We start from the raw sequence: 14,996 nt of genomic DNA, 5'->3' as shown, positions 1-14,996 counted from the left end.
ACCGATATATTTACATTAATATCTTAAATTTAATCAACAGAATGAAAGCTGATTTCATTGTGCTTAAAATATTCATAAGCTTTTGTCAATTTAGTGGTTATTTCAAAGATGATTTTTAATGGACTATATTTAACTACCCATATAACATACATTAGCAACGCTTCAACTAACGCTTCAAATGTAAAACTGGTGACTTCGACATGATACAGACTGGCACATTAATGAATCTTGGGTACCAAACAACAGAGTTAAAACATCAAAGTTAATGGTCATAATTGATAAAGGTAACACCTTGGTGTAAATAAGCTATTCTCATATAGAAAGTATGTTACTAATTCAATCGACATTAAAGACAAGGCAGCGTTTGATCGCGTGGGGGCGCTTCTCTGTACATGATTCTCTGCATCCTGTATACATGTATCTATGTACAAGCTGGTACACTTTGGCGGTAATGATGAGAAACTTGCCCGTGTAAATGAGGTGACCTATTAACACAATTGATAGATCCTATTATATACAGAAAAATTCTTTTGTTACATGTACTATGTAGCTATTACATTAATTTTTTAACATGCAAATATATATATATATATATATATATTCATCATTACATGTACGTTTCATTGAGAGATCCATTTAGAATTTTACAACCGAACCCGAAACAAGCTATGTTGGATTTTGGTTAAAATAAATCAAATTACATGTACCTATTAATGTGTTCATGATATTGTTAGCTGATAACAATGCTTATTTTCATTTTTTTGCCAGCACAGTGTGTGAGTAAATGAAAATGTTATGAATACAATCATGTAGTTGTTGACGAGATAAAATCGTATTTGAGATGAATATGGTTTTGATAAACGCTCGCCTGGAATCTCGCACGGATATATAAATTCTAAAATTTAAAGCTTTAAATGACAATGTTTAAGTTTACATACAATATCACTCTCTCATTCATAAAAAAGTTGACCGACATTGGTTATGATTCGTATAATATCCCCCCCCCTCTCTCTCTCTCTCTCTCTCTCTCTCTCTCTCTCTCTCTCTCTCTCTCTCTCTCTCTCTCTCTCTCTCTCAGAGAGAGAGGGAACGAGAAAGAGAGAACACACTCAATATCATGCAAAAACACGTCTTGTTTTATTAATTTTAAAAAGCGTCGTTGATGTAGCAAAATCATTGAAGTTATAAATATTTCACGAAGATAGATATGGTGCCGATGAAAGAGGAATCTAAGTAAAGCCACTTTATACAAAGGTGCTCATTAATTCCAAGGCCTTCATAATCTATCTTATATCTGAGTGAACTTTGTACTTTTGTCGACCTTGACATACAAATACTTGTGGACCTTATCCTTCTCCCCGAAAAAAAAAAAAAATATTTTTTTAACATTGACAGCTTTGATATTTTATGCTTCTTTTGATTTAAACGCTCAATTGATTTTGTTTTTTTTCCCCAAGGTTTTTCATATAAAAAAATCGAGATCGGTCACAGATTTAGATATTATGTCCAGATATATGATATCTGAAGACACTGAAATTAAGACCAAAAAAAAATCATTTCTATCATTGACGGCTTTGAAATGTTCATGACGTAATTATTAATACTTTTAAGCGATATGTGCCTTTTTCTTTCGGGCTTAAATTTATGAAAGAAATCTGAGATCGGTTATTGATATTATTGATATTACGCAAAGATAAACGATAAACTTCATAAATGCGATCAAATTATTAAACGATAATTGCAATTCATTAATGGATTAAGCTTTAAAAAGTCTACATTAAGGATTAACATTTTGTATGCAAGTAGTTCTTTGATTATGTAATACTGTAGACTCTTATATTATAGCATTGAATGACTTATTTTTGACGTCGTCGTGTCAATAACTGCCGTCAGGTGAGCAGACAAATTGAATAACGCGCGTTAGCGCGTTATGATAATTTGTCTGCTCACCTGACGGCAGTTATTGACACGACGACGTCAAAAATAAATCATTTAATGCTTATATTTACATTCCCTTACTGAGGAAATCAATTGTTTACTTAAATAAATCGATATAAAGTGCAGATCACGGAGGGAGTGAATAAGTAACAGCAAGAACAGCTGTTTTGTAAAACCGGTTTAAACTGAATTTCACATAGCCTGTTGAGATAAGATCGACGAGCATGAAAATATAATCCATGATAAATAACTCTTGAAATGTTGCTTTTAACAATAAAGTCAACTTATTTGTTGAATAATTATAAAACATGGTGTTTTGACAACATTCATGAAATACATTTTTAACTGATAGCATAGAAATCACTGTTTGAGAACTACTTATTTAAATTACTCGTAAATTCATACGCAGTGAATAGGTGTTGCATTTAGAGGCATTTAAACATCACTGAATTTTTATGGAAAAACACAGTAGAATGTAAATATATGTATTTACATGTATCCCCGATATTAAAAGGTCAAATAAGAATCTAGAACATTTGGGTGAAATCCAGTTTTCCGGATTGATTGAATAATCGAATCTGGAACTGTCATTTCTCTCTGTATGTTGCAGAGCAACGCCTGATCCTGACAGATTTCACTCGTCTGTCATTGAGCCATTATCTTATATTCCAATCCGTCAGCCGGGGAATGTTTTTCATTTTGGCAACAAATTATTGCATCATATTTAATACCACCGATTATATATGTACGGAGTTCGCAAACATAAGTGATAATTATTGATTTATAAAAATATAACTAGAAAGTAAAACCACATTTACCTTTTTTTTTTGAAAAAAAAAATATGTAGTTTAGAGAAAACAATTGTACGATTGAATACAAAATGCACAAAAATCCCTTTTTCATTTACCAAGTGGCTGCGTCGAATTCTCGGTCTGTCGTTCTTTTATACAGAAATATTATTATTATAATAGTCATCTATAAGTATCTCGGGTGATCTGTTTCGAAGTAAAAAAGTTAATTCCTTGAATATCGGAAGAGCATCGCGTGATATCGCATACATACAGAGAAGCGCAGAGAGATATGAGCCTTGTGTTTACTTTTGACAACAGTCGATGCACGTTATAACAGCTGGTCTATATGTATTGCTACATAGTAAATCTTCTTACGCGCATGTACATAGAGGGAAAAGGTATAAAATTCCTTGGATAACAAATTAATAAACTTTGCAGATGACACATTTCCCCGAAAAAATTTCTAACTAGCGTAATTTCAAATAAAAGTTTGACGAACTTTATTTCTGAATAAAAAAAAAGTTTATTCTAGATTTTAGTTACACAGCAAACACGAGCGATTTTTAAATAAGTGAATTACCGAGGAAAAATTAGAAAGCCTACCTTTTGGTGTTCTAGAAGTGTTTAAACACAGAAACGGATAGTCCGTCAGGTTATACATTGCTAGCAATCCTAATCCTATCCCGCCATCATTTGTCAAGTTCAGTGTATCGAAATCCAGGGGTCGGGTAAATCTTGGAGTGCGCAGAGGCGCACTTTTTTCTTCGTCTTTGATCGTAACACTTTGATCCGGAAAGATAGTTCCACCAGCAACCGTAGGTCGACTCTTTAATGTCTGTGAAAATCTGGGAGAGTTTTCTGAAAGCCTCTCTTTTTCTTCTTTACAGTCGGTTTCACCAATTATTATCAGAATAATGGTAATTAAAAATATGCAAATGAAACGGCGTTTCATGGGTATTTGCATATTCATAATCTCGCTCGTCACGAGCTGTGAAGGACTTCTGAGTCTATATTAGACCCCAAAAATGACGAGAATTCAGAGATTGCTGATCTCGGGTTAAATTCCTCATGTAAAAACAAAAGAAAAATCATTGACTGATAGATCCGCTTCGTAGGAACGCTTTAATGGAAGTGATGTTGTAAGTCAACACGTAAGGTGTCGGCAGACGACCAAATGCACTGATACCCAGCAACAGCTGTGTGATCACCAGAAAAGCTGTCAATGATGTTTGATGGTTCTTTTATCTCCCATAAGTTAACAATTATTAATCATTAATTTTATATTTGTTACATGAAGATAAAGGTTAAAAAAAACCCCGAGAGAACCGAATCGCCAAAGCAAACAAACGAGTAAAGGCGCAAAGATCCCACTTCACTGATGGAATGGAATAAATTCCAGCCTCTTCTTAAAGAACGGAATGATATATTCGTTGAAGAGCATTAATTCCACTTAACGATTTCTATCCTTCCGGTTCAACAATCAAAAACGGAGACTCGACGAGGGCATTTGCGTTTGTTGCATTGATCGTTAAGCCCGAATAACGTATTGTTATCCAGGTCAAAGGACCCCGAGTCCAACACAAATTAACAAGACTGTTCCCTTCATTTCGACATCATGTCAATTTAAATTTGGTTCTACGCGTAGTATATCAACTGGAATCGTAAAATATGCGGACAATATTACACCTCCCCCCCCCCCCCCCAAAAAAAATCTGTCATTTCCGGAAAATCTTAATAAAATGGACGTTTTAGATTTTTTCACTACCGACATGTTCATAGATTACCGAGGGATAAAACATTAAACTGTCAAAGGAGAGGAGTTATCGCCATCAGATTGCTAGCATGCACGTAAAATCATACTACAATAATGACACCACGGAAATTATTTTAAAAAAAGCCTCGAAAACAACATGTCGTTTGAAATTGAATTACTTATCCAAGATATATAGACTTGATAATGATGTGTGCGTAGGGCGGGTTGTGAGTAGGGGTGGGGGCTAGGTATGCGTCAATGCAACATTTTGCTTGTTGTGTGTTTTCCCCTTAAGAAGGCTCGATAGTCGTGGTCATTTTAAGACTGTTTTTATCTCCTTGAGAAGAAGAGCTCTGTCTAAAGCTAAATTGAATCGAATTTTCTTCACAATATGATAGTTTGTAGCTTAAAAAATTAGATCTTAAAATTTAAAGTGGATTTGTTCATTTGTTAACCATCCCGCTTCCTTAAAAGTTTTAGTGATATATTTCCCATTACAAAATGCTAGTAATTAAAAAATATATATTCAATTTTTATACATCACGATTTCATTTTATTTCGGCATTGAATGTTAATGATTGACAACACAAATACAAGGACTAATAATTGAACTTAATCAAGGATCTAAAGTTATATCAATAGTGTATTTTTCATTTAACAGTGCGCAGTAGATATCACCACATCAACGTCAACATGTTGTTTTAACGTGTTTTGTTTAATAACTAATTGATTTCGTGACAAGTGTTATGTTACTTGTACCCTGCGTACATTTGTTTACAAAACTGAATTCAAGTAAATATGCATTTTTTAATTGGATCTGTGAACAGGTTTGGATGCATCATGTGTCGCAGTAATTTGCACACAGACAATTCACTTCAAATTCATCGACTATGATCACAGAAAGCTTTAGTATGTTACAACTACATAATGTTAAAACACAAATACAATGTACGTAAAAGGCCTACTTCACATTGCTGTTTGACTACCCAAAGTCCAAGCTCTTTTTAAAATAGTTCTATTTAATCTCTATCTCTCTCTCTCTCTCGTTCTTTTTTCATGTTTCTCTCTCCCACGTTCTTCTTTCGTGCTCTCTCTCTCTCTCTCTCTCTCTCTCTCTCTCTCTCTCTCTCTCTCTCTCTCTCTCTCTCCCGATGCCATCTGTCGCCACTCAGTAATCAGCTGTTCCGTCCCTATCCATTGATCGCGTCACCTGTTGTGTTTTACCTTTAACCGCTGTGATAACACTGGGTTTATTTCCTCTCGATGTTATGAATATTTTATCAGTCACTTTCTTTTCGACATGGAGAAGCATATTTAAGTCTTATTCATATCATGTATTATGCTAGCACTTATACAAATAATGGGATAAAAAACGAAAGGATTGAATTTAATGTATTCTGTTTTATCATTTTATAAATTACTACTTCATGTATTGTCTAAATCATCACTAATGAAATGATATGAATACCTGGTTGAAGCATTAAGGTTGTAACACATTTAAAATGAGGACACTATAATCTATTTTAAGGTTGTAACACATTTAAAATGAGGACACTATAATCTATTTTAAAGTTGTAACACATTTAAAATGAGGACACTATAATCTATTTTAAGGTTGTAACACATTTAAATTGAGGACACTACAATCTATTTTAAGGTTGTAACACATTTAAATTGAGGATACTATAATCTATTTTAAGGTTGTAACACATTTAAATTGAGGACACTATAATTTATGTGAAGGTTGTAACACATGTACATGTATAACCCGTTTTCAGGTTCTAAGACAATTAATATAAAGTGTGAGAACATTAATTACTCATACTTAAAGGTTGTAACGCATTTAATAAAGTGAAGACATTATAACCTGTTTTAAGACTGTTACACATTTAAGCTGAGTCAATCATTAATCATAACCTCTTTTATGGTTGTAACACATTTCATTCCATTATCATAATTCTATTAAAGTATTACATGTATTATCATAATGCTTGCCCTTCGTTTACCTATATTGTTATATCTGTTGCATACATGTATCTGTTGCCCTACTTTACTCTAAAATGAGGCCACCATGACCCACTTTCAGATTGTGAAACACTTTCCCCCTTGTATGATGCATCATGTCATGTGATAACGAATGTGATGATCGAGTTTAACATGGCTATAGTGTAAACTATGATTGAGTATAAGGTGATTCCGCCAATCAAAAACCTTTTGAATTCATATCTAGGTTATCGTGACCCACTTTTGTTGGCAACTCATCTCATGTTGCGCATAATACAATACAGAACGTGCTGACGTGCAGCCGGACAGCCAGGCCCCGGAATATACACGTAAATACAACAACCGTAGACTGTACAATGTACAATTACATGACATTTCCAGATAAGGATATTTAAGCTGGCTGGATCGTCATGGCCATTTTAGTCTATATTTATCTCCTTAAGAAGAAGAACTCTGTATAAAGATCAATCGCAACTTCTCGGGCCTTTCCGCCAAGCTCGGAAAAAACCCGAGAAGTTGCGATTGTACAAAGATAGAGAAAAATATTTAAAAAAATTCAAAGCTAAAATATGTAGATTTCCTCTTTACTAAATGCCGGATTATAGCTTAACAAATCATGTCTAAGAATTCAAGGGTCTAATGGTTAATTTGTTCACCACCCACCTTCCTTAGACCAAACCTTTTTTTCAATGACCTTATAATAAAAATTGAGGCCAGATTCATGCGACTTGGGTACACATGTACGTGTGTCGTTTTCGCTTTCTTTTTTCTTTGATAATACGGCAAATAAACATTTTAGATTCTCTTCAATACAAGAAAGTAAAGAGAAGTTCAACCTTGATTGAATTCGGTATATGTTTGTTAGGAATTAAGCGGAAAAACAAACGGGGATCTTAGTTTTGAATTTTAAAAGTCGATACAATATCAAAGTCTCAATCTGGATTTGGGTGTTGGGGAGTTTAAACCTCTTATTGAAGTTGATTTTTATTTCAAGGTGGAGACGTCGACCTGTAATAATTGGCAGATGTAAATGGGGTTTTGAATTGCTGAAATACCAATGAACATGTAGAGTTGTTGACGTAAACTTAGAACCGGAAGTAATACGGCTGTCTTATAATGCATCAGAAATAATGTGTATACATGTTATGACCATAATATCTTTTACAAAATAATGAGAGAGAGAGAGAGAGAGAGAGAGAGAGAGAGAGAGAGAGGGGGGTAATAGTAGTGACCATATCAAAACACCCAAATTGCGATTTCGGAATACGGAATCATACATGTCATGCCTAATATAAGATGTATGTTTATAGTTTGAAAACCAAATTCAACAAATAAGTACCCTGTATATTGCCGCCAATAAATCTTATCGTATAAATGTAAATGGTAAATTGTGAAAAGATATCAATGTTGTTTGTTCATTTTTTTTTAATTCGAGGAATCAATTATATCCTTGTTTAATAGAGGTCATATTGTTCCGTTAGGCCTTATCTCTAAACCATTAAATAGTTAAATTGTGGATAATGTATTATGAATTAAAGAATCATGGTAAACGATTGCGTAATGTTCTGTTTATTCCAGGTCTGTCATCTCTCGGATTGACATCGATGCAAACTTTAAAGGTATACATGTAGGAGATTAAAAAAATGCTTAGCTTGAGTAACAGGAAAAAGCAGTTACCAACCATTACAAAAAAGAAGCATCATTAGCACAAGCTTTTTCCAAATAATAATAGTATGATACTTAGATTGACGCCATTTTCAAGTTCATTTCGAACTTCTTTGACAATGGAGAAATAATTGGAAATAAGCTCTTAATAACAAGTCAAGGTTATAAAATTAATACTAGCTCAATGTCTAAAGATTTTCTTTTAATACTAAAAAAAATAAATAAAAATAAGACAAAGACAGCTATAGTCTGTTTGTTTTGAGGAGTATGGAATCGTCACTGGCGAGCCCAAATTCGAAATGAAAACAAAATGTTGGGTTTTTTTAAAGACTGAATCTGTTTGTTTGTATATCCATGTGCTTACGTGTAGGTTGATAAAATCGTGTTAAAGTGACGTGATGCTTCTTAGGATCTGAGAAGGCATATGCATGTTAAAAAAAAAAATTCTGAAAAGAAATTAGGTTGTCAAATGGTATCATTTGTGAAAGAAATTGTGAATATGTTAATTCGGGCAGATAAATATCTTAATGCAATATTATATGGCGCTATTATATAAATAGTGCCTGTTTGGGAGGGTAACAGTTGAAATTGACACCCCGAGAAAACCATTGTCAACCGACGCGAAGCGGAGGTTGACAATGGTTTTCGAGGGGTGTCAATTTCAACTGTTATCCTCCCAAACAGGCACTATTTATTTTGTTATACTGAATGTCTTTTTTAAAAATTTTAAGAAAATTTTACTGCTTTTATATAGGAATAACGTGAATTCTACAGCGAACCGTACGCGCATAATTTTCGCGTATGTAACATTTTTTAATGTTACCCGTTGCCAAGTGCGTTGCTAACGCTGAGGGTAATAGTAAATATTATTAACTGCGTCTTAACCAATCAGATTTCAGTATTTAACATGAAAGTATAACAAAATTATAGATTGTGCATATCCCTGCATATCTGGTCAATTTCATTCATTGTCAAGTGCAAAGTATATGTATACAATTTATTTTGCAAATGCGTTGTCTAAAAAATGTATATGACGATGCTGCAAATGGCAGATTGTGTTTGCATCTTCATGTTTAGACTATGCTTATGTACATTGTAAGTTGATAGAAGCGATTGATCGCAGTGCAATCGCAATGTTTAAAAGATCAAAGAGTTCCTGGACAGATCAAACCATCAATCAGGAATGATAATCATTCAACTCAATCGTTAAAAGAAATCGATATACAGACCCAATTAGCTACAGGCATATGTACATGGCGATCTCGTGTTTCTTATATTTAAGGAGACTGGAAGGTCATGGCAGTTGTTAGACCATAAATATCTCCTTAATAAAAAGAGCTATGTATAAAATTATATGCATATGCGAAAAATATTAAATTTTCAAATCTAAGATATTTAGATTATATTCTTTATTCAATTATTAAGTTAATGACAAAATTCATATTCTTATTTCTAGGGTTGATCTGATGAATTTTTTGTTGAGAATCTATAGCCCCCTCAAACAAAGATATATCACAACGAATTTTGTCTGTTTGTAACTTCTTGTTTAACCGACCGGATATAGACTACTTAATGTGTGAATACACAATACACACGATGAATATACATGTACATATAAACATATATTTGTTTAATAATATATATGACCACCATTTCAACACATTAGCGGAAAAATGTATCATGCATTATAAATACCACACATGTTTGGCTTTAAAACAAAAATGTAAGTTTGCATTAGGTTAATTAATCATGTACAGTAGGCTTATGAATCGATTATAGAGCTCCGCTTATGCATTTGAAATGATAAAATGCAAAGGAAAGGCCGTTCATCATTGTCAAATTCATAACGATCCTCAACTGCTGCTAAAATTTGCTTCATAAACCATTGCTATTTATTGTGTTCATTAGAAATCCAAAAGAATTTTTTTGGCTCGAGCATAAAGGGACTTCAATATGAATATACAACAAAACCCCATTCTCTTGAAACAATTATTAGCTTTTGGTTTATACTCCATTACTAGTATGTAATATCTTCTGTGCTAATCTGGGTTAATGGTTGTAAATGAATATTTTTTTCTTAAAGAGTTTTTGATAATTACATTTATTTAGCTGCATTCTTTTATTCAAACCATCAGTCATATACATTAAAGTTTATTTTTATATCTTGCAATTGATGCAAGCTTATTGTACGAGATACTGATTTTCAAGATTATCCTCTGCAATACAAGAAAGGATGACTATTGAACTTTGCTGAAATCATGCAAGAAGGAAAGGTTGCCAACAAAATAAAAATAAAGAGTGAGAACTAGATTGCCAGAAATAAAACAAAAATTGATGATCGGAGCAATCAATTAATCGATTTAAGAAGACTCACCCGGTGAAATGCCTGTGAAGTTAAGTCCCAGGCTGACACACGTCTGCAAGTTCATTCTTCTGGAGACCTCGGTCGAATATCCACGTGTGAAATCGGTCCAGCGGAAAAAGGCAGAAAAAATTCCTCAAAACTAGTTTTTGATGATCAGATATGATATTCCCCAGAGTACATTAAAAAAAAGACAGCTGTTAATACACTACCGCTGTCGAAAAACAGCGTCATATAAGGAAGAGCACCGCTGCATAAATAAATAAACTTCTGATGTCGTAATATCTTCTTTTTTTTTGTTGGTTCCCCTTCCCCTCCCTTCGCTGACACCACAACTAATGCTTCGCGTTCAAATCTCTCCTGCGTTTAAAAGGTCTATAACAGAAATTTGTCACATGTGCGATTCTCGTTTATAAAACATTAAAAGAACACACAATGTATATTGCTGAATTTCTGCTTATAGAATTCGGAACCCATGCGACATATCTCAAATTAAACACACCTATATCGATTGTCGTCAACTGCAGGTCATCAATATGAATGAACAAGATATAAAATTTGACCCTTTTTCATGTCTCGATATTCTTAGAATTGATCACAGTGTATTGTGTGTATACATGTACTTCAGTCTGTCTTAAGAAATATGCCCCATATGTTGCGTTTAGAAAATCCTCTTAATTTCCTAACGGAATGTTATTTCTTGTATTTATGAAAGCAATATCTGACATAATCAATATCGTTACGAATTGTCTGCTTTTTAAATCACTGCTGCTCAGCTTTATAGAGTTTAAAAGTTCAGACTTAGTCTAAATAATTCCCTTGACGAAAACTTTTTTTTTCGTAAAAACTCAAGCAAACAGCAACCAATTTACATGCAATGTTTATCAAATATCAAGATTTGTTTTTTGTATTCAGAAAACTTTACGTTAACGAATATTTAGCATTAACATGCTAATGAAATCGTACTGTTGTCAAAGTGGTATGAGTAAAAAAAGGTATCTTGGGCGGTAGATTCTTTCTTCGTTAAGACACGATACGATTACTTCAAGGCTAAAGCTGCTGATTTCCAAGAAATTTGATAGGCGCTAAATCTATGTATGAAAATAAAGAATCGGGGTGCATTTGAATAGCAAATTTAATTTGACTCAGATGCCAATTTTTAAGATTTTCCAAAAGCATATTTTAATTCTCTCTCTCTCTCTCTCTCTCTCTCTCTCTCTCTCTCTCTCTCTCTCTCTCTCTCTCTCTCTCTCTCTCTCTCTCTCTCTCTCTCTCTCTCTCTCTCTCTCTCTCTCTCTCTCTCTCTCTCTCTCTCTCTAAAAGCGAGCTTCAAATAACACATTGACATTGTGGCGCAAATATCCTACATAACCATTAAATGTAGGAGTCTACATAGTAGTATTTCGTGTATTATATTCTGAACCCTTAACTCATGTTAAAAAAAAACCCCAAAACAACGGGGAAAAACACACACCAGGAGATGGATAAATTACTTTATCAAATATAAACGCTGAAGTAAAAATTCATGTTTATCTCTCCTTCTTTTTTTCGATTTCTCCTCGCTTATCGAGTGGTAGTATAGACGGACTTGCCTACACTATTGATGTTAATTTGGGAACAGTGGGAACGGTGGAGAAAATAATCCGTACTGGCCTCAACTACTATGCAACACGTGTATCAAATAAAAGTGTGCGAACTTGTTTTATTCGGTGTATAAAAATTCGCAACAAAAAAAAATTGATGTCAGACGGGGGTGGGGTGGGGGTGGGGTGGGGGTGGGGGTTGGGGGGGGGGGTCGAGGAACAATGCCTATTTTCGTTAATTTTACGATATGATTTTAATAAGTTTAAGTTTCTTGGGGGGGGGGGGGGGGAGTGCACATTATAAAACCATATACCGGTAGTTGAGTTTACATAGAGTTTATGTGCAAAGTAAATACATGTAACTTGTAGAAAAATACATTTTAATAAAAAAATAAAAAAAATAAAGAACAAACAACCACATGTTAATATTAAACATAATGCGCGGATCTAGAGGGTGGTGGTGGTGGTGGTAAGGGTTTCATACTTTATTAATTTACATACCTGCGTTATTTAAGCGAAAATATGTATTGGACACACCCCACCTCCCCCCCCCCCGGCAAATACAAACAGAATCATCTCTCGATCTCACCCACCTCCCTAGGGAAAATGAAAACTTATCTGCGCATGAGCCTATATATGTTTACTTCTTTCGGTGTACCAGTTAAAGTAAAAGGAATTCAATATACTGCCCAATGTATATTAAATCAAAAATTAAGAAATTATTTTATTGGCTTTATCTGCTCATAGATATACGAGTATATTCTCAATTATCCTCTCCATTGCCCCCCCCCCCCCTTCTAAATCTCACATACATGTACGTGTACAACCTAATGACTTTGTGTTAACTGTAAGTATTTTCAATATTGGTCGCAGGCATCGAATTTCGTGGATTTAGTGAGAAATAACAGCTTCAAGGATTCGAAATTCCAGGCCAGAAACATTTTTTATACCGACTGTCATTAGGAATTATGTATAATATAGTATGGTGGATAAAAATCAACAAAGAAACCTATTAATAGAACTTATATATATATATATATATATATATATATATATATATATATATATATATATATATATATATATATATATATATATATATATATATATATATATATATATATATATTCAAACCCACTGTATAATGGACATGTATACAATGTATACACAAGAAAATATGTTCAAACCAAAAAATCCATAAATATTTGAATTCAACAAATAAATTGAAATAAATCAACAAAAATAGATCCCCCCCCCCCGGTTTGTTGCCACGTGCACGATCGTTTCATGAATACTACAACAACAATTATCTATGTCCAAACAAGATACAAATATTGATTTTGTCAGAAATTAGGTCCTTATCATCAGAGACTCACAACTTTTACTTGTACACTGATAATAGTTAATTAATAGTTAACCTAATTAAAAAAAAACTTAAAAAAAACACATCTATCTATTACTCGCCTCGTTGGCTTTGTTACTATTTAAAATTCTTGTTATCTCTGATTCGTTTTAGACGTAAACATTCGACTACCATATTAGATGAATCATTGGAACCTCTATGTATAATCAATCTTTAATTGTGGCGGAGAAAATATTTTTCCATTGATCTAGTGAATGATTAACTCTTTGTAATATGTATGCAATGCGTGCGCGGATCCAATTTTTTTTCCAGGGGGTGGGGTCCTGGGGATACATGTATGTATTCACAAGGTTTTCAAGGAGGTCTGGGGGGGTCCAAGTCAAAAAATTTGGTAATTTTACAATGTAAATTTCAGAAACTTGATTCTCAAGTTAGGAGGGGTTAGGACCCCCCCCCCCCCGACCCCCCCTCTACTATTATGAAATGTGTGCATGTATCTTGGGAGGTTGTTATAAAAAGAGAATTGGAATTGGGCGGGGGTGGGGGGTGTGGGGGTGATACAATTTCACAGCGAGATACTATAAAAGCAACGTAGTATTTTTAAATATATTAAAAAAGCCCTTGGAATTGTGACTGAATATTGTAATTACAATCATTAGACTAACATGCAGAAACATTTCACCGAGTTTATAAATATTTGATCTGAATAACATATGCGCTGGTATTTTCAAGCTAATTGATAATATTTTTTATCATCGATAAAACAGACAATAAAACGACCAATATTTATGACCCATATCTCTTGAAAATCATATAAAAACACATGACAGAAAAATAAAGATCGATTATAAGATTAGATAGCGTTTAACCCCTGGAGATCCTATTTGATATCAAACATAAATAATAAAACGACTCAGTAAAATTTCTCATTTCAGTAACAACAAAATAAAAAAACCTCATAATAAATTCATCTCTTGTTATTATTATACGACCCCACTGATGGTATCAAAATTTAACTGCATAAGTCTACTGTTAGATGTCCGATTTTAAAATTCATCATATTATTCACCTTGGCTAAGAAGATTAGTATTTTTTTTTTGAAAAACTGATTTTGTGAGAAATGACCCTGATTTTTATTTATTTATTTTTTTTTTGGGGGGGGGGGGTGTCATTTTAGATACATGTAGTTATCAATTTAGATAAAACTAGAAAAATAAGAAAGAAACATTTAAAATCGAGAGAAGACTGCAATATTATCTGTACAAATTAAAGGCCATTTGATGGCTGAATACATTTTGAAAAAAAACATTTTTGAAGAATTCGGTACGTATTGTACGCGAGAACGGCTATATTTTGTTTTCATTTTTTTTTATGCGTGAAAATGAATTAACAATCATTATATTTCACCAGACTCACATAAAAATACTACAATTAGGTTAATTATATGTATGTATTATCCAGTCTCACAGCTGATACCAATTCACATGATTTTGATGATAAAATCCGGATTATATTATTTGCACAAATGGTAGGCGCA

The 14,996-nt window shown here is 33.4% G+C and overlaps 1 protein-coding gene across 3 annotated transcripts in view; it reads right to left on the bottom strand.

The window, feature by feature from the left end:
* The window catches only part of LOC105337403 (corticotropin-releasing factor receptor 1), a 47,963-nt gene extending 36,869 nt beyond the window's left edge, over positions 1-11,094 (bottom strand). Inside the window, exon 1 of one of the 3 annotated variants that reach the window (XR_010710025.1) lies at positions 3,333-4,257. Coding sequence is in view for 2 of the 3 variants with exons in the window: in XM_066073116.1 (XP_065929188.1) it covers positions 3,333-3,699 (367 nt within the window). In the remaining variant the exon portion in view is untranslated. Of the gene's footprint in view, positions 1-3,332; positions 4,258-10,525 lie in introns of those variants that run through there. The other 2 variants (XM_066073117.1, XM_066073116.1) reach the window with 2 other exon arrangements.
* Between the last annotated feature and the right edge of the window lie 3,902 nt (positions 11,095-14,996).

This window comes from Magallana gigas, chromosome 10 (assembly GCF_963853765.1).
Source record: "Magallana gigas chromosome 10, xbMagGiga1.1, whole genome shotgun sequence".
Taxonomy (NCBI): domain Eukaryota; kingdom Metazoa; phylum Mollusca; class Bivalvia; order Ostreida; family Ostreidae; genus Magallana; species Magallana gigas.
Note: the sequence above shows the minus strand (reverse complement) of the source record. Positions and strands in the feature narration are given on the sequence as shown.